This window comes from Neoarius graeffei, chromosome 3, assembly GCF_027579695.1.
Source record: "Neoarius graeffei isolate fNeoGra1 chromosome 3, fNeoGra1.pri, whole genome shotgun sequence".
Lineage (NCBI taxonomy): Eukaryota > Metazoa > Chordata > Actinopteri > Siluriformes > Ariidae > Neoarius > Neoarius graeffei.
Window position 1 is genome coordinate 55,281,693 of NC_083571.1, and position 25,045 is coordinate 55,306,737.

At 38.1% G+C, this 25,045-nt stretch overlaps 1 protein-coding gene across 6 annotated transcripts in view; it reads right to left on the bottom strand.

The window, feature by feature from the left end:
* The window catches only part of LOC132883412 (adhesion G protein-coupled receptor L3-like), a 734,936-nt gene that overhangs the window by 15,667 nt on the left and 694,224 nt on the right, over positions 1–25,045 (bottom strand). For all 6 annotated transcript variants that reach the window (XM_060917028.1, XM_060917029.1, XM_060917030.1 and 3 more), the window contains 4 exons: positions 19,986–20,154; positions 16,625–16,750; positions 16,359–16,409; positions 8,043–8,139 (listed from right to left, as the gene is read on the bottom strand). In XM_060917028.1, coding sequence (XP_060773011.1) covers positions 8,043–8,139; positions 16,359–16,409; positions 16,625–16,750; positions 19,986–20,154 — 443 coding nt within the window. The remainder of the gene's footprint in view (positions 1–8,042; positions 8,140–16,358; positions 16,410–16,624; positions 16,751–19,985; positions 20,155–25,045) is intronic.

Consider the following 25,045-nt stretch of genomic DNA (forward strand, 5'->3'; position numbering starts at 1 on the left):
AAGCCTTTTTTTTGGAATTGCTAAAGCATAAGTAACATGATTATTTATTGCGTTTCTACCAGCAACAATTGCAGCTTTGCGAACTTTCTTCCTGTGTTGTGAACACTTGGCTTTTTTTTTTCCTGAGAATTACTAAAATAAGGGCATATTTCTCATTGTTAGCAGGAAATGAGCCTAAAGCAGCTGCTGCTGGTGAATTTGTCTCCTTGGAGCATGGCCTCAGGCGCTCTGAATAACACAACCAAGTGTTTTTAACGCAGCCCCCATCAACACAAACTGTAGCCTGATATTCTCATCCTGGCCATGAGTCATCTGCCATCTGTATTGTTGTTTTAGCCCTTTGGGGATCGCAGTTATCAGCGAAGACAGCAAAAAGCTTGATGTAATAATATATTGATTATTTCTCACCCATTGCTCATATTTCACAAGCAGAGACATTTCTTTTGAAAGTGCAAAACTGATCCGCTTCATATATGTCGAGAAAGGCTGTGGACTAGTGGTGGGTGAAAGATGCCACAGTGATGGAAAAGTCTTCAGATTTGGCACAATCAACACACTGTTTTTATTGTAGTGACTGACAGCCAGTTGGTGGCAAATTACTTGACCGTATCAACATCAACATTACTTACATTATTATGCAATCAAGTGTAGGGGAAATCAGAGCAGCTGTTTTGGAAAAGTTAGTCAGGGGGAAAGCGGATTTTCATGTGAAATTTGTTTGGACAGCTTTATATTAATGGTTTAAAAAGATATTGAGAAGATTTAGTTATTTGTTATCTGCTTACTGTTGGATTATGTTAAGCAATCATGAGTTTGAGCACAACGAGCTCTCTCTCTCTCTCGCTCACTCATTCACTCACATACACAACCATGCACACACAATACACAGACAAAACAGATAGATAGACAGATAGATAGATAGATAGATAGATAGATAGATAGATAGATAGATAGATAGATAGATAGATAGATAGATAGAAATCTTTATCTTTTTCCTCGAGTGCAATAATAATAATAATAATAATAATAATAATAATAGGAGAAGAAGTAGAATTTACATACTGGAGTTCATTTAAGTATGGCCTGTTTATCTTTTTACTCAAGTACAAGTTTGTAATTGCACTTATTATTATTATAAACACAAGTAACTGTATTCATGATTATACCACTATATACATACATACACACACACATATATATATATATATATATATATATATATATATATATATATATATATATATATTACTATTATTACTATTATTATTATTAACACACTGAAGTTCATTTACGTCCATCCAATTGATAATTTTACTCAAGTTTATTATTTCACTGATTCTTTGGGCTAATCTTCCCCCCGAGCTGCTAGTGCTGCATTTCTTAGAATATCGAACAAACAAAGATAACATTTATTATCATAAAAATACAATGAATTTAGCTTTAAATATCCTGTTGTTACAGGCAGCAAAATGTTTACACACACACACACACACACACACACACACACACACACACATATAAGCTATACAGTTACATGCATATTTACATTTTTGAATTATATTAAATATATTTTTTAAGTCAATATATTTGACTGGAAAGAACAACTTGGATTAAACCGCAACACTTGGCTCTTCCTGTTGTTCCTGGGTTAAAATGTGTAATTAGTTACATAGATAATAAATCTGATCATCCACATATAAAAAGTTTCCTCAGACAACCTGCTACAAAGTGCAGTATTTAAATGAAATTTTTAAGATGATGGGACGCAGTTGGTGTCATAGTTGATATCATGAAGAAGCTCAGGGATGCAATATGATATTTGTACCACACAACAACACGGGGAGCTTCTTCCAGACTAAAATGTTCCTGACCTAGTTTTCCTGTTGCTACCATGAGATGTGGGATTTACGCTGCCTTATCTTCATCCAACAGACTGACAGTGATGGGTGATCGCTATCTATCTATCTATCTATCTATCTATCTATCTATCTATCTATCTATCTATCTATCTATCTATCTGCTTTGTCTGTGTGTGATGTGTGTATGGAGATGTGTATGTGTGTATGTGTGTGTGTGAGACAGAGAGAGAGAGAGAGAGAGAGAGAGAGAAATTGATGTTAATGGTTTTTGTATCTCTTCGTAGCTCACCTGAAAACATCTGCTCTGCTAGATCACGATAAGTGAAAAGGAGTGTGTGTGTGTGTGTGTGTGTGTGTGTGTGTGTGTGTGTGTGTGTGTGTGTGTGTGTGTGTGTGAATGCACGTGCGAGAGTGTGGGTTAAGTGATGTGTGTGGATGGCTGTATTGAGTACTTAATTATTGTCATCCTGACAAATCATCTCTTTCTGCACATCAATCTGTCATTACAACAGCACATTAGTGTCATACTGATCTCAGAGCAGTGCAGAGAGCGAGAGTGAGCGAGAGAGAGAGAGAGTCACTGTTTTGTTCAATACACACTGTAGCTTAACATGCTGTTCTGTGATGCATTATATAATGATATCATCCATAAGCCATTAACAGATGCTGTTTTATTATAATTTATTCCACAAAACTGTCGAATTCTCAATTCTGGTCAGATAGCACTGAATAACTTTCTGAAACAGAAGCTCTGACGTTAGTTCTGGCTGCAATTCTAGCCGTTATAATGTGAGCGATAACTTCATACATGTTCCACGGTAATTAGACATAACTGTAAAAGAAGTAAACACATGACACGTTATTCTTAAATATAAATAATTCGATGTATTGACTGGTAAATTGATGCAGCATTAGTGGAATTGTGTTTTCTACATCATCACGACCTGTCCTGTTTTAGTCCATATTTATTAATGATTAAACCCTACAAACCATTAGTACACTATTAGTAACCATGTAAACAACATACAACACTGAAAAGCAAAACCCTTCTGTGAACTGCTCATATGTCGCTTGATGTTTCAGACAGAAATCACTGAAAGACTGTGAAATGCAACAGACAATCAATATTGAGTCTCATTAGTGATGTAGGACTGTTTATGTATTAGTAGTAATGCAAGGAAGGTTTTGCTTTTCAGTGCGACACGTTGTCCTCATGCCACTAATGAAAAGCAATGCCGACTGCACATTACGTTTCACTACATACCATTTCACTAATGTGACTGGTTTTCGATCTGGCATGGGAATTTTCTCCATGTGGTCTGTCTGAAAAGACTTCGTTGAGAGGTCGAGAGCTTGAGAAGTTTGCACGTAAATAAAATAAGGCTTTTCTAAGTTCAGAAAAAGTGCCTGCATTGCATCATTCAATATTTTATCATGTACTAAAGTTTATAAATGATGGACCTCCATCTAATAAGTCTTAAGAATATGAATGACAAGGGTTTGGTTTGTCCCAAAGTTTCCTTGGTGAATGGTTCATACTGTAATAAATATTATACAAGTGGTTACTTGAGTATCAGTTTATAACTTGGGTTTAAGCATAAATTAATGGTTAACACATATATTTATAATTGTTTATACTGTGTGCGTGTTACACCGTCTCGGATGCAGAAATTATGTGTAATCATTTTGTTATTAAAGGACATGGGACATGAAACATAAATGCACACTATATCAGTTTCTTTCCATTAAAAATATGAAATAATTGCATCAACAAATACAAAATTATCTATTAAATTCAGCAAAATCGTTATATTCGTGATGATTATATGGCATTTCTGCTCGAGCTCCGATATGCATATTTTACAACCGGAAGAGCCGCTGTCACGTGATCATACGTCACAAAAACTTTCGGGTACAGCACAAGCAGGTAGATGAATATGGAGAAGTGTGAATCGTGATGATGACGAATGCGACAAAATAGTTTTTGTGTCTTGGATGACAAGAAAATTGTTTCGTTTTCAGAGTGTTTAACGTACATTGAACATCATGGTGTATTGCGACCTCCCAGTCAGTTACTTCTGTTAGCAATGTAGCTAGGCTCAGTATGGCCAATGGTATTTTTTGGGGCTGTAGTTAGATGCGACCAAACTCTTCCACGTTTTTCCTGTTTACATAGGTTTATATGACCAGTGATATGAAACAAAGTTCAGTTACACAAATTGAAACGTGGCGATTTTCTATGCTATGGAAAGTCCACACTATAATGACAGGCGTACTAACACCTTCTACACGCTTCGACAGCGCATTGATACCTTCACTCAGGAGTTGTACCATTATTTTTTAGACAGGGCGGACGGACCAGGGCATTCGCCCACCTGGCCGTGCCCAACGAGGAGCGTGCTCGGCCGGCTTGGGAGGCAGATGGCAGCCCCTCCTGGAAGTGTGGTTTTACCATGGGCCTCATGCGGTAAGGATTAGTATTATAATTTTGGGTGTATCAATTATTGATTATCATAATTCTGACTCGTTTCGCCATTTTGAATGTTTTCATCTCAGACTCTGGAAGCATTGTATCTCAATCAATCTCGAAAAACATCAGCAAAAAAAAACTAGCTTGCAACGGACTTTAGCTAGATCTATGATGAACTTTCAATGTATGATACAAAAATAATACTTCTTTCAACAGATCATTAGCCTTTGAGCAGAATTGTTTTTAACTTACCAGGAAGTGTTATCGAGCCGACCGCTTTCAGTTTCATGGGGACTGAATGAACTCTCACTCTCAGAATCATCTGACCCGTCAGAGTAAAGACCAGATCCATGTTCATGTGAATTTCCAGCTATCGGTTCGAATTGATAGGGTCTAACTTCACATCTCTGTGAAACATCGGGAATGTCACTGTCGATGGTGTCCATTTCGGTAACCTGTTTACATTAGATACCCAAGCGCTGGCTCCTTGAAAAGTTTTTGTGATGTCACGGGTCACGTGACCGCTTAGCTAATTAACGAATCATTGTTTTACGCTGATGTATAAAAAAGTTGAATAATGTGATGATTTTCACATTTTTGACGCCCTGCAGTGATTTAGATGGCATTTCTTATGTCCTTTATACATAATTATACCCAGAAAAAAATCCATGTCCCATATCCTTTAATGAACAATTATTCACAGAAGGCGAAGTGAATATCGGTGCATAATAACCCAGATGAAGTCGAGGTTATTATTCGCTGATATTCACTGAGCCTGAGGTGAGTAATTGTTTTCGTATAAATACACACATGATTATTTTTGAAAAATATTATTTTTGAAAAATTATTCATTTCAAACTTCAAAAGCGGTGTGCAAATGTACTGTACTAACAGCGCGGTGCAGACTTGTCACTTATCTATGCCGACTCCCATAAAATACTTAGTTTTGAAATGGATAAAATAAATCACAATTCCACCTTACCTTTGAATAGTTTTAGACCAAACTTCGTAGCATCTTTAGTGCTGTTAGGAACAGCATTTTCTTTCCTAACTTGAAATTCTTCCTCACTTACGGTGACAAAGCGATTGGCCGCCATTTTGCCGAGTCGCTCGAGGTGATTATCGAGAAATAGTCTGAATTTCTCGACCAATCAGCGCACACAATTTTCCATAATCACCTCTGTATTTATACTCATACACTGTTAACACATTAGCTTTATGTTGTAGCCAAAATAGTACAGATAGCACACAACCAACCAAGCAACTCAATCAATCAATTTATTTATTTATTGCTTATTTCATCATCATTGTTTATTTTATTTTTAACTGCTTTCTGCAAAGTCTTAGTGCAGCTCTATGGGCAAGTTAGTAACACAAACCCATTGCACAGTATCATAGTATGACAGCGTTCTTTCTCTAAGCGCTAGATAACAGAGAAAGGAAACATCTGAAGCTGCCATTCAACCTGCTGATCTCAGCTGCTTTAGAAGCTTTCGAAATTTCCAGTGGTGATCTTGTGTCAGCAGAGGAAAGCATCCCCCATGTACGAGCCAAACAAACAGTTGTCCTTTAGGACCAATTATATATCTTAAATGATGTTTAAGGGTATACTACAGTCACTTTCCCAAGTGACTGAAGCTAAAAAAAAAAAAAGTGACTCTTGAGGGGAATTAATAACAAACAACTGTGCCTTTCACCTGAGAGTCTATACGGGTGTACCTGCTTAACATGTGGGTTTATTGGAGGAGGTATTTGGAGTTTGAAAAATCAATTTATGCTAACATTGTCAGTAGTCAGTAGCAACCAGTCCCATTTTCCCAGTTACACTGCCTTATTTTTTCAATCTTTTCATAAAGTTATGTGTAAATATTTTTGTGGGCCAAAACCGAACTAAAAATTCAGCCACTATTTTTTTTTCATAATCATGTGCGTATGTAGATGAATGCCAATTAGACATAAATTGCCAAGTGCATTCACAGCACAGCTGATTTAAATTTAGTGATGCACATAAAACTCCAAAAAAAGGCAATATTCGCAGACAAAATAATGACTAAATGGTGAAAGAACACCTCATCAGCATGGCTTGTGCTAAATCTTCCAGGAAGGCAGTAATGCAATATATATATATATATATATATATATATATATATATATATATATATATATATATATATATATATATGTTTTTTTGGTCATAGTTGTATAGTTAGTCTTATTTGTTACCGCCGCCAACTTTGTCGGAGGAGGTTATGTTTTCGGCTCCGTTTGTTTGCCTTTTCCCAACGTAACTCAAAAAGTAGTGAACGGATTTTGATGAAATTTGGTGGAAAGGTGAGCCATGGGCCAAGGAACAACTGCTTAGATTTTGATGCAAATCTGGATATGTATGTAGAGCCAGGATTTTTTTTTTGTCTGTTCCCAGTGTAACTCAAAAAGTAGCAAACGGATTTGGATGAAGTTTGGTGCACAGCTTTAGTATTATCTTAGGTTCAAGTGATTTCATTTTGATGATGATAATATGTGGCTTGGTGGAGGTATACACTCTACTGAGTGCCCTTCTAGTTTTATGGATTTTTTTTTTTTTTTCAAGTCAGTAATACAAAACAACCAAACTTTTCACAAAATTTACACTAACATTTTGTATGTGTAATTTAAATAAATAAATAAATAAATAAATGATTACACTTGACGACATAATCTGTATATAACACTGCGGTAAATCAATTCTCGAGTTACTCAATTGCCGCTGACCAGTCAAAGTTTCCATTATTGAGCTGTTGTCGGATACGAAGGTTTTTCCAAAACTACATGGATTTTTAAGCTAGACGGCCTGTCGATTTCATAAAATCTGTGAAATTTAGTTCCCTCTGAAATTTGGTCATTGTGATATATGTTTATTTCTGTAATATCTCACAAAATATCAGGCCATTCTGTGGCTGGGAAGTTATTTAATTTGAGGAGATTCCTGAGCAAATAATGTGCATGAAATCGCTCGCTTCATGCAGTCAAGCAGACAGAGGAAGTCTGTGTGCGCATGCGCAGCTTTACCTTCTTCTTCTTCTTTTCCTTCTTCTTTTGGGTTTTACAGCAACTGGCATCCACAGTGTTGCATTACTGCCATCTACAGGTTTACCTTGACCGTGCACTGACAGTTACATCATTTTGTCATTAAACAAACAACTGATCACACTGAGGTGCTCGCTGACCACCAATATTTATTAGTTTGGTCCTGCGTTTCCTTTCCTTCGCAACATAACGTCTTTTCTTCTCGCTTTCTGTTACTGTAGTCGGTCTTTCAAGTTTCATTCGCATCCTCCATTTTCCTCTCCTGTTTCAAATTTGTATCCCACAATGCCTTGTGTGAACGGGGAAAGCCCACCACGTGACGCATGACGTAGTATCTTGTATTGCGTCATGGTGAAGCAGGAAAAATAGTGGACAGTTGAGGGCCAAGTGGCCCTAAATTCATTAATCGTTCTATTTAAAAAAAAAAAAAAAACTAATAAAATTGGAAGTCTGTGATTCGAATTCAGGAGCTTTCGGTCCACTGAACAAAAATAATTGGGTGTCAGGGAAAATTCTTTTTATGACCTACGCTTGAAAAATCTGAAAGGCAGTCTACCTTTCATAAACACGACAATTCTTTTATATTCTGCAAATCATTATTTTCTTATGTGGCTTGATAAATGATAAACATATACAGAGTTGTGTACCTCTGTTAATGGTGGCAGAGCTGTTGATGTCTCCAGTAATGAAGGATGATTCCGACTGCTTCCTCACTGTATCGTTCCACATCCGACGAATCCGACTCTGATGAAAACACACACACACACACACACACACACACACACACACACACACACACACACACACACCACATCCAGGAGAATCAGATCAGCAGTACTGTCCATCTCCGGCTAGCAACGACTGTTATTCCAAGCATTATCCCACAATAGCACTGCTCTACTTTGAGTCAAGCAGCTGCTTTAAACCATGAAAATGAATAGTAAAAGCATTCAGGCGCATTACTGAAAGCAAGTAAACAGTTTGTGGTATCATGGCCATCATGCAAGGTAGAGACACAGCTTCACTAACGCAGAGCTTATTGTGGGAAATGGCTTCTTCAATACAAACATTTTCATCTCTGTAGTGCTTTTACATGCAGTCAAAGCTCCAGGTAATGACCCAATACTGTGACGATGGATGAATACAAATGGAATGATTCCACTGCCCAGAACCTACAGCACTGGGTTTTAGAGAACTCGACTTGAACTAGCTGTTTATGCTGTACAGTCAAGCACAATGAAATAAACAGGAACAGATGATCAGGTGCAGACGTGGCTTTTTATTTCAGGGAAAATGAAGAACTGACTGATATTTGTAGCTTTTAATTCCTGCTGCTTCAAAGTAGCCTGTTCATCACAAAGTAAATTGTATAAATACAGTATAAATGTCACTGACAAATTTCTAATTAAGGAATGTGATTGTTTATATATTATATAAAAAATCATTTTGAATGTTACATCATACGGCACAGTGGTGTAGTGGTTAGCACTGTTGCCTCACAGCAAGAAGGGTCTGGGTTCGAGCCCAGTGGCCGACGGGGTCCTTTCTGTGTGGAGTTTGCATGTTCTCCCCGTGTCTGTGTGGGTTAACATGGGGCGGCCTTGGGCTGTAGTGTCCTTGAGCGAGGCACCGAAACCCCAGCTGCTCCCCGGGTGCTGTAGCATAGCTGCCCACTGCTCTGGGAATGTGTGTGTACTCATTGCTCACGTGTGTGCGTTCACTGCTTCAGATGGGTTACAGGTAAATGCAGAGAGAAATTTCACTGTGCTTAAGTGTACGTGTGATAAATAAAGTTGCTCTTCTTAATATGAGTGCCATATAATATTTATATTATCATAGTTGCATCCATAGGAAAAAAATATATATATACACACACAATTATTAAACTATATTCTTTTATTGCCAGTAGTCCATAATGAATAATGATTTTTACAAGACTCATATTTGTAATTTATGAAATGTTTAATAATCTATAGTAAAGCATTAGTTAATGACCGGAACATGACTTTTAGCAAAATTCAAATTATTGGATCAATATCTAAGACCTATGAATACAGTATTTATAAAGCATTATAATGCACTATGAATACCGGATTCACTATAATTCAAAGAATTAATTTCTAACATTTCACATACGAAGCAGATGCTCTTATCCAGAGAACATACAACATACCCAGAGCAGCCTGGGGAGCAGTTGGGAGTTAGGTGCCTTGCTCAAGGGCACTTCAGCCATTCCTGCTGGTCCAGGGAAGTGAACCAGCAACCTTTTGATCCCAACGCTGCTTCTCTAACCTTTAGGCCATGACTTCCCATGATACTACTTATTCAGAAGCCTATATACAGTAAAAGTTTATACTGTATGTAGCATTTATAATTTCATGATGTTAAGCTACATAATGCATTATAGTATCTCTCTATAAGAATTTTGGAGGCACTAATGTTATAATGCACTATGCTATGAATGCATTCATAAGGCATTCACAGTAAATGCTACCATGTTTCTGTACTGATTTTTGAAGGTATAACAGGTACAGACCGTGTTGAAGCACATTAAAAGATTAGTGTCTCTGATGTTCTTATGAACTGATTATAATGCATTATGTAGCCAGACTGTATAAAGTAATATACTCATTATATACAACCCCGATTCCAAAAAAGTTGGGACAAAGTACAAATTGTAAATAAAAACAGAATGCAATGATGTGGAAGTTTCAAAATTCCATATTTTATCCAGAATAGAACATAGATGACATATCAAATGTTTAAACTGAGAAAATGTATCATTTAAAGAGAAAAATTAGGTGATTTTAAATTTCATGACAACAACACATCTCAAAAAAGTTTGGACAAGGCCATGTTTACCACTGTGAGACATCCCCTTTTCTCTTTACAACAGTCTGTAAACGTCTGGGGACTGAGGAGACAAGTTGCTCAAGTTTAGGGATAGGAATGTTAACCCGTTCTTGTCTAATGTAGGATTCTAGTTGCTCAACTGTCTTAGGTCTTTTTTGTCGTATCTTCCGTTTTATGATGCGCCAAATGTTTTCTATGGGTGAAAGATCTGGACTGCAGGCTGGCCAGTTCAGTACCCGGACCCTTCTTCTACGCAGCCATGATGCTGTAATTGATGCAGTATGTGGTTTGGCATTGTCATGTTGGAAAATGCAAGGTCTTCCCTGAAAGAGACGTCGTCTGGATGGGAGCATATGTTGCTCTAGAACCTGGATATACCTTTCAGCATTGATGGTGTCTTTCCAGATGTGTAAGCTGCCCATGCCACACGCACTAATGCAACCCCATCCCATCAGAGATGCAGGCTTCTGAACTGAGCGCTGATAACAACTTGGGTCGTCCTTCTCCTCTTTAGTCCAAATGATACGGCATCCCTGATTTCCATAAAGAACTTCAAATTTTGATTGGTCTGACCACAGAACAGTTTTCCACTTTGCCACAGTCCATTTTAAATGAGCCTTGGCCCAGAGAAGACGTCTGCGCTTCTGGATCATGTTTAGATATGGCTTCTTCTTTGAACTATAGAGTTTTAGCTGGCAACGGCGGATGGCACGGTGAATTGTGTTGACAGATAATGTTCTCTGGAAATATTCCTGAGCCCATTTTGTGATTTCCAATACAGAAGCATGCCTGTATCTGATGCAGTGCCGTCTAAGGGCCTGAAGATCACGGGCACCCAGTATGGTTTCCGGCCTTGACCCTTATGCACAGAGATTCTTCCAGATTCTCTGAATCTTTTGATGATATTATGCACTGTAGATGATGATATGTTCAAACTCTTTGCAATTTTACACTGTCGAACTCCTTTCTGATATTGCTCCACTATTTGTCGGCGCAGAATTAGGGGGATTGGTGATCCTCTTCCCATCTTTACTTCTGAGAGCCGCTGCCACTCCAAGATGCTCTTTTTATACCCAGTCATGTTAATGACCTATTGCCAATTGACCTAATGAGTTGCAGTTTGGTCCTCCAGCTGTTCCTTTTTTGTACCTTTAACTTTTCCAGCCTCTTATTGTCCCTGTCCCAACTTTTTGAGATGTGTTGCTGTCATGAAATTTCAAATGAGCCAATATTTGGCATGAAATTTCAAAATGTCTCACTTTCGACATTTGATCTGTTGTCTATGTTCTATTGTGAATACAATATCAGTTTTTGAGATTTGTAAATTATTGCATTCTGTTTTTATTTACAATTTGTACTTTGTCCCAACTTTTTTGGAATCGGGGTTGTATTATGTATATAACTGTAACTATGTATGAAAATTTGTAAAGAATTGTGCGGTCGAAAGTATAGTATGTATAGCTATAATGTGTTTATAATGCATTATGAATGCTGGATTGATTAGGCACATAACTGTTGATCACTGGTTACTTGTAAATTTACTTGTAAATGTTTAATAATCTACGTCATAGTGTTTATTAATGGTTTTAAAACAAATATAATGAATAAATTATTACATAATTAGGTAACATGTCCAATGAATCCAGTATTCATAATGCATTATAATGCATCCAGATATGGTACATTTTTAATAATATCCAGTATATGCTGAATTTTCTGTTTAAATCCACAATATTGTGCACAGAGCCGTCTATAAAGTTGTGCATATGAATTAAACATAAAATTAAAGTGTGTTGTTATAATATGTAAGCAATTTAATTTCATTTGTAGTCGTGAACAAGGTTTCGTTGCTATGGTTTTGTTTTGCCCGTGGTTTAGTGTTTATTTGAGTGAGACGTGAAATTGAAGTCATGTCCTTTTTTTTTTTTTTCTCAGGCAGGTTAAAGATTAAAACACTGCTGTGGACCCAGTGGCTCTGCCATCCATCACTGCTCACGATGAGATGCTGGAATTCAGCGGATGCAATCATCCAGCCTACATTACTCATCTTACTGACATTTACACAGACACACGCGCTGGACTATCAGAGCGGGCTCGAGCCGCGAGTCAGGTTCACACGCTTTCTGACACGTATATGCATGTGCGTTTGGGAGCATGATTTACATATTTATACTTCGGCAGGGTTATCAGAGAACGTCTGAGCTGCATATCAATGTCTGAGAATCTTGAGATATGTATATAGAGTCATCTCAGCACATGTAAGATGCTCTAGTTTCATGGTACAGGAACAACTGGGAGTCGATCTAAAGAGACTCGTTAATCCTAATATGATTTTTTTTTATAGGATTCTTACTGGTAGGGAGAATTTCATAAAGCCTTCAGAAATCCAAATGAACAAAATACTATGTTCTTCAATGATTTACTACACTATGTGTGGTGCTGGAAGTCTAGCTCACACAAATCATTTCAAAGCCATTCAGGAATACGTTACAGGCTTGATCACGTAGGTGGTGTAGTGGTTAGCACTGTCGCCTCACGGCAAGAAGGTTCTGGGTTCGAGCCCGGTGGCTGATGGGGGCCTTTCTGTGTGGAGTTTGCATGTTCTCCCCGTGTCTGCGTGGGTTTCCTCTGCGTACTCCGGTTTCCCCAACAGTCCAAAAACATGCAGGTTAGGCTAACTGGTGGCTCTAAATTGACGGTGAGTGTGAATGGTTGTTTGTCTCTGTGTCAGCCCTGCAATAATCTGGCGACTTGTCCAGGGTGTACCCTGATCTCGCCCATAGTCAGCTGGGATAGGCTCCAGCTTGCCCGCGACCCTGCACAGGATAAGATAATGGATGGATGGATGGGCTTGATCATGTGCATCGTGACAAACAATCTATAAACGTGAACAAAATTTCATTGTTAGTAAACCCGATAATTAAAAAAAAATTGTTTTAAAATATTACATGAGCTTATGCTTTATAGCTGTTGAATTCTCTGTTCTCACTGGTCGGCAAGTATTGATTCATTTTCTATAACAGATGGATTAGACTGCAAGGGTTATATTTATACTTTACAATTATTCACTGAAGACAAAGTGAATATCAGTGAATAATACCTGAGACAAGGTCGAGGTTATTATTCACTGATATTCACTGAGCTTGAGGCAGACAACTGTTTTCGTATAAATACACAGGTGATTATTTCAAAAAATAAAAACATTATATTAAAAAATAACTTATTTCAAATTTCAAAAGCGGAATGCAAATGTAATAACGGCGCACACAGACTTGCGTCACTTATCTACGCCGAGTCACATAAAATACTTTGTATTTGAAATGGATAAAATAAAATCACAATTCCACCTTACCTTTGAATAGTTTTAGACCAAATTTCGTAGTATCTTTAGTGCTTCTAGGGACAGCATTTTCTCTCATCATTTGTAATTCTTCCTCATTTACGGTGACGAAGCGATCGGCCGCCATTTTGCTCAGTCACTTGAGGTGATTATCGAGAAATCGTCCGAATTTTCTGACCAATCAGCGCGCGCGATTTTCTATAATCACCTGTTCATTTATACAAATTGTTGATAAGGTGAAGTTTGCTATTATGAGATGTTTATGTAGGATTTTTTTGGAAGGAGTTTCCACCTTCAGTGCTTTGGACCACTTTAAGGCAAAGTTGTAACTGGAAATGTTCCGACAATGGAAAATTCAGGACGAAGTTTTTCCGGTTTCTCAGTAACACCTCTTAGTAAGATGCATTTTCTTTTCTTATTGACGTCAAGATATAAAAAAAAAAGAAAGGTTGGTAAGCAGACAAATATTTGTAATGATTATAGCACAAGTGGTAGCAGAAATTAAAACTTTTTTTAGGTTGCACAACATTATATTATCCATCCATCCATCCATTATCTGTAGCCGCTTTATCCTGTTCTACAGGGTCACAGGCGAGCTGGAGCCTATCCCAGCTGACTACAGGCGAAAGGCGGGGTACACCCTGGACAAGTCGCCAGGTCATCACAGGGCTGACACATAGACACAACCATTCACACTATATTATATTATATTATATTATATTATATTATATTATATTATATTATATTATATTATATTATATTATATTATATTATATTATATTATCTCATTATCTCTAGCCGCTTTATCCTTCTACAGGGTCGCAGGCAAGCTGGAGCCTATCCCAGCTGACTACAGGCGAAAGGCGGGGTACACCCTGGACAAGTCGCCAGGTCATCACAGGGCTGACACATAGAAACAACCATTCACGCTATATTATATTATCTCATCTCATCTCATTATCTCTAGCCGCTTTATCCTTCTACAGGGTCGCAGGCAAGCTGGAGCCTATCCCAGCTGACTACGGGCGAAAGGCGGGGTACACCCTGGACAAGTCGCCAGGTCATCACAGGGCTGACACATAGACACAACCATTCACGCTATATTATATTATATTATATTATATTATATTATATTATATTATATTATATTATATTATCTCATTATCTCTAGCCGCTTTATCCTTCTACAGGGTCGCAGGCAAGCTGGAGCCTATCCCAGCTGACTACGGGCGAAAGGCAGGGTACACCCTGGACAAGTCGCCAGGTCATCACAGGGCTGACACATAGACACAACCATTCACGCTATATTATATTATATTATATTATATTATATTATATTATATTATATTATATTATATTATATTATATTATATTATATTATATTATCTCATCTAATCTCATTATCTCTAGCCGCTTTATCCTTCTACAGGGTCGCAGGCAAGCTGGAGCCTATCCCAGCTGACTACAGGCGAAAGGCAGGGTACACCCTGGACAAGTCGCCAGGTTATCACAGGGCTGACACATAGACACAACCATTCACGCTATATTATATTATATTATATTATATTATATTATATTATATTATATTATATTATATTATATTATGGGGTGGCACGGTGGTGTAGTGGTTAGCGCTGTTGCCTCACAGCAAGAAGGTCCGGGTTCGAGCCCCGTGGCCGGCGAGGGCCTTTCTGTGCGGAGTTTGCATGTTCTCCCCGTGTCCGCGTGGGTTTCCTCCGGGTGCTCCGGTTTCCCCCACAGTCCAAAGACATGCAGGTTAGGTTAACTGGTGACTCTAAATTGACCGTAGGTGTGAATGTGAGTGTGAATGGTTGTCTGTGTCTATGTGTCGGCCCTGTGATGACCTGGCGACTTGTCCAGGGTGTACCCCGCCTTTCGCCCGTAGTCAGCTGGGATAGGCTCCAGCTTGCCCATAACCCTGTAGAACAGGATAAAGCGGCTAGAGATAATGAGATGAGATTATATTATGTAAGTGGTATAAGAGGCAACTGTTATCGGAAAAAAAAAAAAAACAAGCAAAAAAAAACCTTCAGGGTGGTAACTGTAATCCGCTTAGCATCGGGCTGTATAACGCCATTCCATCTTTGATTATGTTTCTATCACAGTACGCGCCCTAAAGTTTTTAATTCTTGACTTCATAATGTTGTTTGAATCAGGTACAGTATATTATAAAGATTTGGGTGTGTGTTTACAGAAAACATTCTGGGCAAGACAGACTTCCATTAACATCATAGCATCAGGGCAAAGCTAAAATGACCAAATACCAAGCCTGTCTTAGCGGAATCATGAGACTTTGAGGGAAAATTTCATCATAAATTTCATAATTTCCTCACCGCGCTTTTCCTTTAAATGAAGCGTGTATTATTAAGCATGTACTCATTCTGCAGCTTCCATAACGACCAATTCCCATCGCATGCAATTAAGGTGAGACACCTCAGCACTGTATTGCCTCACTGAGCACCCACATCCGCCCCCCCCCCCCCCCCCCCACACACACACACATACACACACACCCAGGCAGTGACGACATGTTAAATACTAATCATGCATATTCTTGTGTAGTGCACTATAAGAAAGCAAGTAGAACAGCAATCAAGCATGAGATCGAACTCATTTATGCTTGCCTTAAGCGTCTTATACAGTTTGGAAAATGTAGCGCGTCTCAGTAATATTGCACTGCTGCTCAGGGACAGCAGAGAAAAGCACCAGTAATGAATTGGATGTAGAATATTAGAGAGCGGATAATTACTTGTTCATACTGTAACTGTGAGCAGTTTGTCATACAAGGCTGGTGGTGGACCTTGTGATGAGAGAGAGAGAGAGAGAGAGAGAGAGAAGGGAAACAGAGAGAGAAAGAGAGAGAGAGAACAAAGAGAAAACACAAATAACAGTTTTGAACAACTATGAAGGTCATGCACGTGAGGAACAGTTAAAGATGTGTTGGTTTGACAGGACTTTCTGTACACTGTGTGTGTGTGTGTGTGTGTGAGAGAGAGTGAAAGTCACGCCCTCTACCTGTGAGCTAGAGGAGTAGCGACCGGGTGCACGAGAGCCTGAGCTTTTGCTCGAACCCACTGAGGAATCCACGCTCTTCCCACTGTAGCAGTGAGTCCGTAAACACTTGCCATACTCCTTACGCACCTACACACACACACACACACACACAAGACTGGTATTTCATTTGATGGAGGTTTCAAGTGTACTTTGTTACAGTACCAATGCTGTTTTATAGTATATATTATTTCACTGACAATGGCTATTAATGCTATTCAAATACAACAGAAATCTGCAAAATTGATTCTCATATCAATACTGATTCTCTTTTGCACAGATCGAAATAAACGACTTACAAAAATAAATAAAACCATCTCGAATGCAATGTCAAGTGAGACATAATTAAATAAAAATATCAAAATTATAAGATTTTTTCAGCCGAGAGCAGTTAGACGGCTCAATGTAAAAAGTAATTAGTAAATATGTAAAAGAAAAAAAAAATAAAAATAAAAAAACCTAAATAAATAAAAATTAAATTAATAATTTAGAAAGGACAAAGTGAATTGCCAGGGCTAAAGATTTGCAGCTCTATAAAGCTGTTGCAATCCCGCTTGAGACAAACATTATGCTTTAAAGGTACACAGCTTTGTTGAATACTCGATTCTGATTGGTCAGTTACAGCATTCTGTGCTCTTTAAAGCAATAGTTCTCCCAAAAATATTGTATGGCCTTCCAGTTTACGCTGCTAGTGTTTCAGATCTTACCGTTGTCCAATGCTTGTTTAAAAAAACATGCTATAAGAGACGCTATACATCAGCTAGTTTTAACATCTTGGATCTTTTGGAGAAATGTGACCACTGTCTTTTTAATAAAATTTAAAATGGAGACCATCCTTTCCATAGCTTCCTTGCTACTTATAAAGAATCATCTGAGCGCCTTAGAAATAGGACCTGTATAAGACCCAAGATAAACACTGAACGTTTTAAGAATAGATTTTTAATAGGTTAATATTTAAATATAAATTAGCAAGATAATTGTTTTCTTTTCTTTTTAGATTTGTAGTATTTTTCTTAATTGTAAATATTGTAATTGTTGTGCATTACCTTTTTTATCTATCTTAATTTGTAACGTCTGATATGTATTTTGTCTGATAAATTATTATTATTATTATTATTATTATTATGTAATTTCTGAAAAACATATTATTGCTATAGATACAGTTCAGACTCTGAAGAAGCACATTATTATGATTATTATTATTACATTTCTGAAAAGCAGATTGTTGCTATAGATACAGTTCAGACTCTTATTATTATTATTATTATTATAAAATTTCTCAAAAGCAGATTGTTGCTATAGATACAGTTCAGACTCTGAAGATTATTATTATTATTACAGTTAGATATCAAGGCGGGGGATTTCTGGTCCAGAGGAGTTACAGCATTTTTTGACGTCAGAGTTACGCATGTTAACTCCAAATGTAACCAGAGAAAGCCAACATCTGAAGTCTTTAAAGACCAAGAAGAGGAGAAAAAGCGAAAATATCAGCAACGAGTGCTCAATGTTGAGATGGGGTCCTTTACACCCTTGGTGTTCGGAACGAACGGCGGGATGGGCGATGAGTGCCAGCGTTTTCTAAAGCACCTAGCAGATAAGCTAGCACAGAAGGACGGTGAGCCTTACAATAATGTCATTACTTGGCTCAGAACTGTTATCTCATTTGAACTTTTACGATCAGTACATGCGTGCATAAGAGGGTCTAGAGTACCTTTTCAAAAGATAGGAGATTCACTACATGACTGTCGTATTAATGTCGTCACTGCAGGCATCTAAATCGACCCGTATTGTTGTCATATTTCTGAGTTGTAGCGATTTTATTTTATTCTAAATTTTATACTATATATTCCTATACTCCGCTATTTTTATTAGACATAAGCATCGTTTTCTCTTCTCTCAATATTTTAGATTTTATTGTACTAGATGGAGTTAACATAATTGTTATTTTAAATATAGTATTTAATGTAACTTTTTAATCATTATCACTATCATTTCTGTAAATATTAATTTTAACAATTGTGAATAAAGTTATTAATATTATTAAATTTCTCAAAAGCATATTGTTGCTATAGATACAGTTCAGACTCTGAAGATTATTATTATTATTATTATTATTATTATTATTATTATTATTATTACATTTCTCAAAAGCATATTGTTGCTATAGATACAGTTCAGACTCTGAAGATTATTATTATTATTATTATTATTATTAAATTTCTCAAAAGCAGATTGTTGCTATAGATACAGTTCAGACTCTGAAGATTATTATTATTATTATTATTATTATTATTATTAAATTTCTCAAAAGCATATTGTTGCTATAGATACAGTTCAGACTCTGAAGATTATTATTATTATTATTATTATTATTAAATTTCTCAAAAGCAGATTGTTGCTATAGATACAGTTCAGACTCTGAAGATTATTATTATTATTATTATTATTATTATTATTAAATTTCTCAAAAGCAGATTGTTGCTACAGATACAGTTCAGAGTCTGAAGATTATTATTATTATTAAATTTCTTAAAAGCAGATTGTTGCTATGGATACAGTTCAGAGTCTGAAGATTATTATTATTATTATTATTATTATTATTAAATTTCTCAAAAGCAGATTGTTGCTATAGGTACAGTTCAGACTCTGAAGAACCACGTCCAATCATATCAATCCGGAGAAACAAGTCCAGTCAATTTTGTTGCTTTAATAATCTAATTAACGTCAGGTCGTTCTTAAGAAGGATACAGACTAATATCTTTGAAAACACAAAGACACAGCAACGTAACTCATTTCTATGGGAGCAAAAGTGGAAAAGTTCCAGTTCCAGTCTCATAAAGAGGCGTATCGCATTACGTCACAAACAAAATTCCTGGACCTCCTCACTGACTTTACAAAAATTGAACGAGGAAGTGGTCACACATTTGCAGCTTTCGGTCCACCTCAATCCTCTGCTACAGATTTTACGTTGCTACGGATACAGTTCCAACCATCCAATCAAATTGACTTTTTCTTTCTTTCTTTTTTTTTTAGCAGAAGCAATAAAATCATTTCAACTCAATATTTTGTGTCAAATTATTGATTTCTTGAGTAAGTAGCCATGTAATATGTGGGATAATGTAGAGCAAGCTGACCATTATTGCTAAATAAACCCTCACTTGCTGTACATTGTCCTTTACATAGTAACCCCACACTGATTATACTGCGTCATTACTTACAGTATTATGCCAGGTTGGATAAATATTGAATCAAACTGATAAAGCACTGATGTGAGTAGTGTATATTTATTTATAATTTCTGATCAAACTGATAAACAGCTAGTTACCTTTTTCTGCAGCACACAGTGGAAGATGAAGATGAACATGCCCTGCAGGGAGTTGAAGATGGTGAAGAGGTAGGCCATTATGACTGTGTTCTCGTTTACATACATGAGGCCGAACGCCCAGGTGAGACCCAGCAAACACAGCAGAGCAATCGCGCCAATCACCCATGATCTGAAATACACGCACACATTACTTTACAGCATACTGAAGTTTAGTTGCTTGCCCATTTATTCCAGCAATCGCTGGTCAAAGTCTGAAAAATTGTCACTTCTTTGTCATATTTCAAGAAACAAGCTGAAAGCCTGACTGATATCTAATGCACGACATGCAGCACCGGTTTAGAAAGAGAAAAAGGCAAGGTGTGGAAGGTTGTGATGAAGTTCAAACACTTCCCAGACTACTTTGAACATTCTTTCTTTCTTTCTTTCTTTCTTTCTTTCTTTCTTTCTTTCTTTCTTGGCAGATATGTCAGGTCAAGCAATTTATTATGCAATACAAAAACAAGATCACATAAAAAAAATGAAGAAATCAATGTGGCTGAATTTCATTCAATTCCATATCAATGGAAAGGTAAGAAAAGATAGAAACACTGAACCGGACCATAATTCTAACCTTAACCTTTGTACATTTCGTTGAAAGTGCCAGTTAATAGTTTGGACACACCTACTCATTCATAGATCACAAGTTGGCTGAGTGGTGAGCATGTCCACCTCTTGACCGGTAGATCATGAGTTCTACTCACAGTCAGTTCAGACCAAAGACCATCATAAAAATGGTACCTACTGCCACCTGACAAGGCACACTGCAATACAGATACAAGTAGAGATTCAAATTCTTGCAGTTACCAGAGGACCAGCCCCACCACTGTAACCCTAACTGTATAACAGTATCTTGCAAAAGTATTCATCCCCCTTGGTGTGTGACCTGTTTGGCTGCATTACAAGCTGGAATTAAAATGGATTTTTGGAAGGTTAGCACCATTTGATTTACGCAACATGCCGACCACTTTAAAGGTGCACATTGTTGTTTTATTGTGACACAAACAATAATTAAGATGAAAAAACAGAAATCTGGAGTGTGAATAAGTATTCACCCCCTTCCGTATGAAACTCTGAAATAAGAGCTGCTCCAACCAATTCACTTCAAAAGTCACATAATTAATTGATTAAGATCCACCTGTGTGCAAAGTGTCACATGATCTGTCACATGATGTCTGTATAAATCAACCTGTTCTGGAAGGACCCTGACTCTGCAACACGACTAAGCAAGCAACATGAAAACCAAGCAGCACTCCAAACAGGTCAGAGACAAAGTTGTGGAGAAGTATAGATCAGGGTTGGGTTATAAAAAAATCTCAAACTTTGAATATCCCAGGGAGCACCATTAAATCCATTATAGCAACATGGAAAGAATATGGCACCACTACAAACCTGATAAGAGAAGGCCACCCACCAAAACTCACAGACCGGGCAAGGAGGGCATTAATCAGAGATGCAACAAAGACACCAAAGATAACACTGAAGGATCTGCAAAGATACACAGCGGAGATGGGAGTATCTGTCCATAGGACCACTTTAAGCCATACACTCCACAGAGCGGGGCTTTATGGAAGAGTGGCCGGAAAAAAGGCCATTGCTTAAGAAAACACATTTGGAATTTGCCCAACAGCATGTGGCAGACTCCCCAAACACACGGAAGAAGATTCTCTGGTCAAATTACACTAAAATTGAACTTTTTGGCAATCAGGGGAAAGGCTATGTGTGGCGCAAACCCAACGCCCTGAGAACACCATTCCTACAGTGAAGCATGGTGGTGGCAGCATCATCCTGTGGTGGTATTTCTCATCTGCAGGGACAGGAAAGCTGGTCAGGACTGAAGGAAAGATGGATGGCATTAAATACAGGGCAATTCTGGAGGAAAACCTGTTCAGGTCAGCCAGAGGTTTGAGACTGGGACGAAGGTTCACGTTCCAGCAGGACAATGACCCTAAACATACTGCTAAAGCTACACTGGAGTGGTTTAACAGGAAACATTTAAATGTCTTGGAATGGCCGAGTCAAAGCCCAGACCTCAATCCAATTGAGAATCTGTGGCATAACTTGAAGATTGCTGTATATCAACGCAGCCCATCTAACTTGACGGAGTTGAAGCAGTTTTGCACTGAGGAATGGGCAAAAATCCCAGTGGCTAATAGAGACATAGCCCAAGAGATTTGCAGCTGGAATTGTAACAAACGGTGGCTTGACAAAGTATTGACTTTGAGGGTGAAAACATATGCACACTCTAGATTTCTGGGTTTTTTTTTTTCATCTTAATTATTGTTTATGTCACAATAAAACAACAATTTTCACCTTTAAATTGGTTGGCATATTGTGTAAATCAAATGGTGCTAACCCTCCAAAAATCCATTTTAATTCCAGCTTGTAATGCGACAAAACAGAGCAAACACCAAGGGGGATGAATACTTTTGCAAGACACGGTATGTCAAGAACTGCTCAACTTAGTCAAGAGAAATGACATCCATCATTGCTTTAAGACATGGCGTGTCTTTTAATTAATTTAAATAAAGAAAAATCATTGAATTAGAAGGTGTGTCCAAACTTTTGACAGGTACTGTACCTGAGTAAGAAATGGCAAGTGTTTTGAGTGACTTTAAAACAAGTAAGACCCGACTGTAAGCAATAAAAATGTCACGAAGACTAGCATCATTTACACTTTGGATAATTTGTCCTGTTACTGTGGCAACAGCTGCACCTATGTCAAGATTTGGATATGAAAGAGTTAAAATAACACAAAAATGCCAGAAAGTGTGTGTGTGTGTGTGTGTGTGTGAGAGAGAGAGAGAGAGAGAATCAAAGCTATAAACTGATGCTGGGAAGCTCTGATTTGAACGGCTGTTCTCTGTGTGAAAGCGTTTCAGTTACTGAGATATTCAGCTGCCAGCATCTCACACACACACAAACACACACACACACGCACACACAAAAGACCAATTACATGATTCATCTGTCTTGTATAAATGTAAAATAAAAATCAAACTTTTTTCAGCATTTTCCAGGTAGATAATTAGACTTTTTCCACACTTAAGCCCAATTGGAGGAAAATGAACCGAGCCTATTTTAAACACACTTGGATACGTATCCCTTTCTTTTGCACATGCTTATGTGGTATGATGGAGAGATGAAGTGATGGAGAGACTTGTTATGAAAGAACTGACATTTTGACAGCATGAATATGGCTCTGCAGAAAGGTTTGTACACAAAGGCATTCTGTATGCTTTATGGAAGGAATAAAACACTCGGGGACGTGCTGTTATTGGAAAATTATTAACAACGGGATGGTGTGATGCGGCCTGGCGTGACGCTGAGACACTATTAGCATCATGAAATTGATATCATCGCATTTTGTCAATGATAACGTGTTTTTTTTTCTTCTTCAGATCTTAAAGAATGTACTTTTTATCTGTTTATAGTTACATTTAATATTGCTCGCAAGACCTTTTGTTACATTACAGCTAAACCAGAAAGCGCAAAAAAAACCCTCCATCCTGAATCGTTTCCTACATCAAGAACCTCTGATTGTAACGAAGCACTGACACTGGAGACTCTTTCGAAACAGAAAACTCCTCCAGTCAACGTCCCTGCGTACGTACGTTGTTACTATAGAAACGATAACATATTAGACGGAGTTCATATCAGGAAAAACTCACTTTTTCAGTGGTTGTGCACACACATTTGGGTACCTGGAGAGCCTACTGACCTACAAACTCTGAAATGTGACACCCAGTCAGTTTCTTTTGTTCTGCCTATTTCAGATTTAACAAGCCGATCAGATTTGGCTCCACTTTCTCTGTCACAAGCGGAGCTCATTAGAATAATGCCGCCCCCGCATCTGAGAATCTTCGCTTGTGGCTTGAGAACTGCCTTTGTGAATGAATATTCATGAGGCAAGTGATATCTTATTGGCTGGCCGAAGAAGAGGGGGGGAGTTCATGAGTGGCTCATTATCATTTCAAGGAATGGGCCGTTCCTCAGATCAGCCGTTCTGAACAGGGCTGTTTAGGTGGTGTTTACATTAGACCGTATCAGCGGATCATCAGATTAACGTTTTTAAAACGATTCGCATGCACACAGCAACGCCAATACACGGATACGCTAATCACATGACTAATTAGATGGCACGTCACATGATCCCAGTGCATATCGGGCATGCGCAAGTCACTCACCACTTGCAAGTGGAAGGATGGCAAGCGAACACCTTCTCCAGCAGATAAACACACCTGGCTGTGATCTTCATGTTCTCACTGAGTTTAAGCGCCTGAAGGAGGTAAATAAGTTGAAATGTGTAAATAAACCTCAGTGCGGCTCAGCGCTTCCTCCTGCGCTCCAAATCACTCCGCCCTGAACAGCGTGTGCCCTCTGGAGGGTGCGCACTCCGGCCCTGCGCAGCTCACAGAGCGCGCGAGTGAAGCGCACGAGCAGTGATTCGGGACTGAGCCGCTGTGTGTGTGATCCCAACGCCAGCGAATCAGGAAGGTGGATGTCACAGTGACGTTGTCCAATGACGACGTCAGCTAGAGCTCAGCACTGCGTATCCTCATTCCTCAATGTTTACACAGCACCGGATCAGATACGAACTGGGTTGAATACGTGGGCCCTGGCGGATTCAAGTTGTTCCGCCTGTGGAGTCGTTTCCCGGCGTTTTAATGTGCATGGACAGTGCATCCGCGACGAAAACGAGACGGATACGGTCTAATGTAAACACCACCTTAGACAGAGAAAGAAGGGAGCTGTAGTGTTTTATCCTCGTGCTATTTTTTAATCAAAGCATGTCACAGACATTTCATTAAGACCACAGGGAAGTGTGTCAACTTGTAGAAAAAGGGAATAATAAATAAAATAAATGCCACCTTTAATATAAACCCGTGATTTGAACCGAACAGCGGAAAAATGAACCAACATGTCCTGACCAATCAGAATTGAGAATTCAGCAGCAATGTAATATAAAACCTATAAACCTAATATCAAAGCAGAAGCAAGAGTTTAATCATCTCTCCCCATCA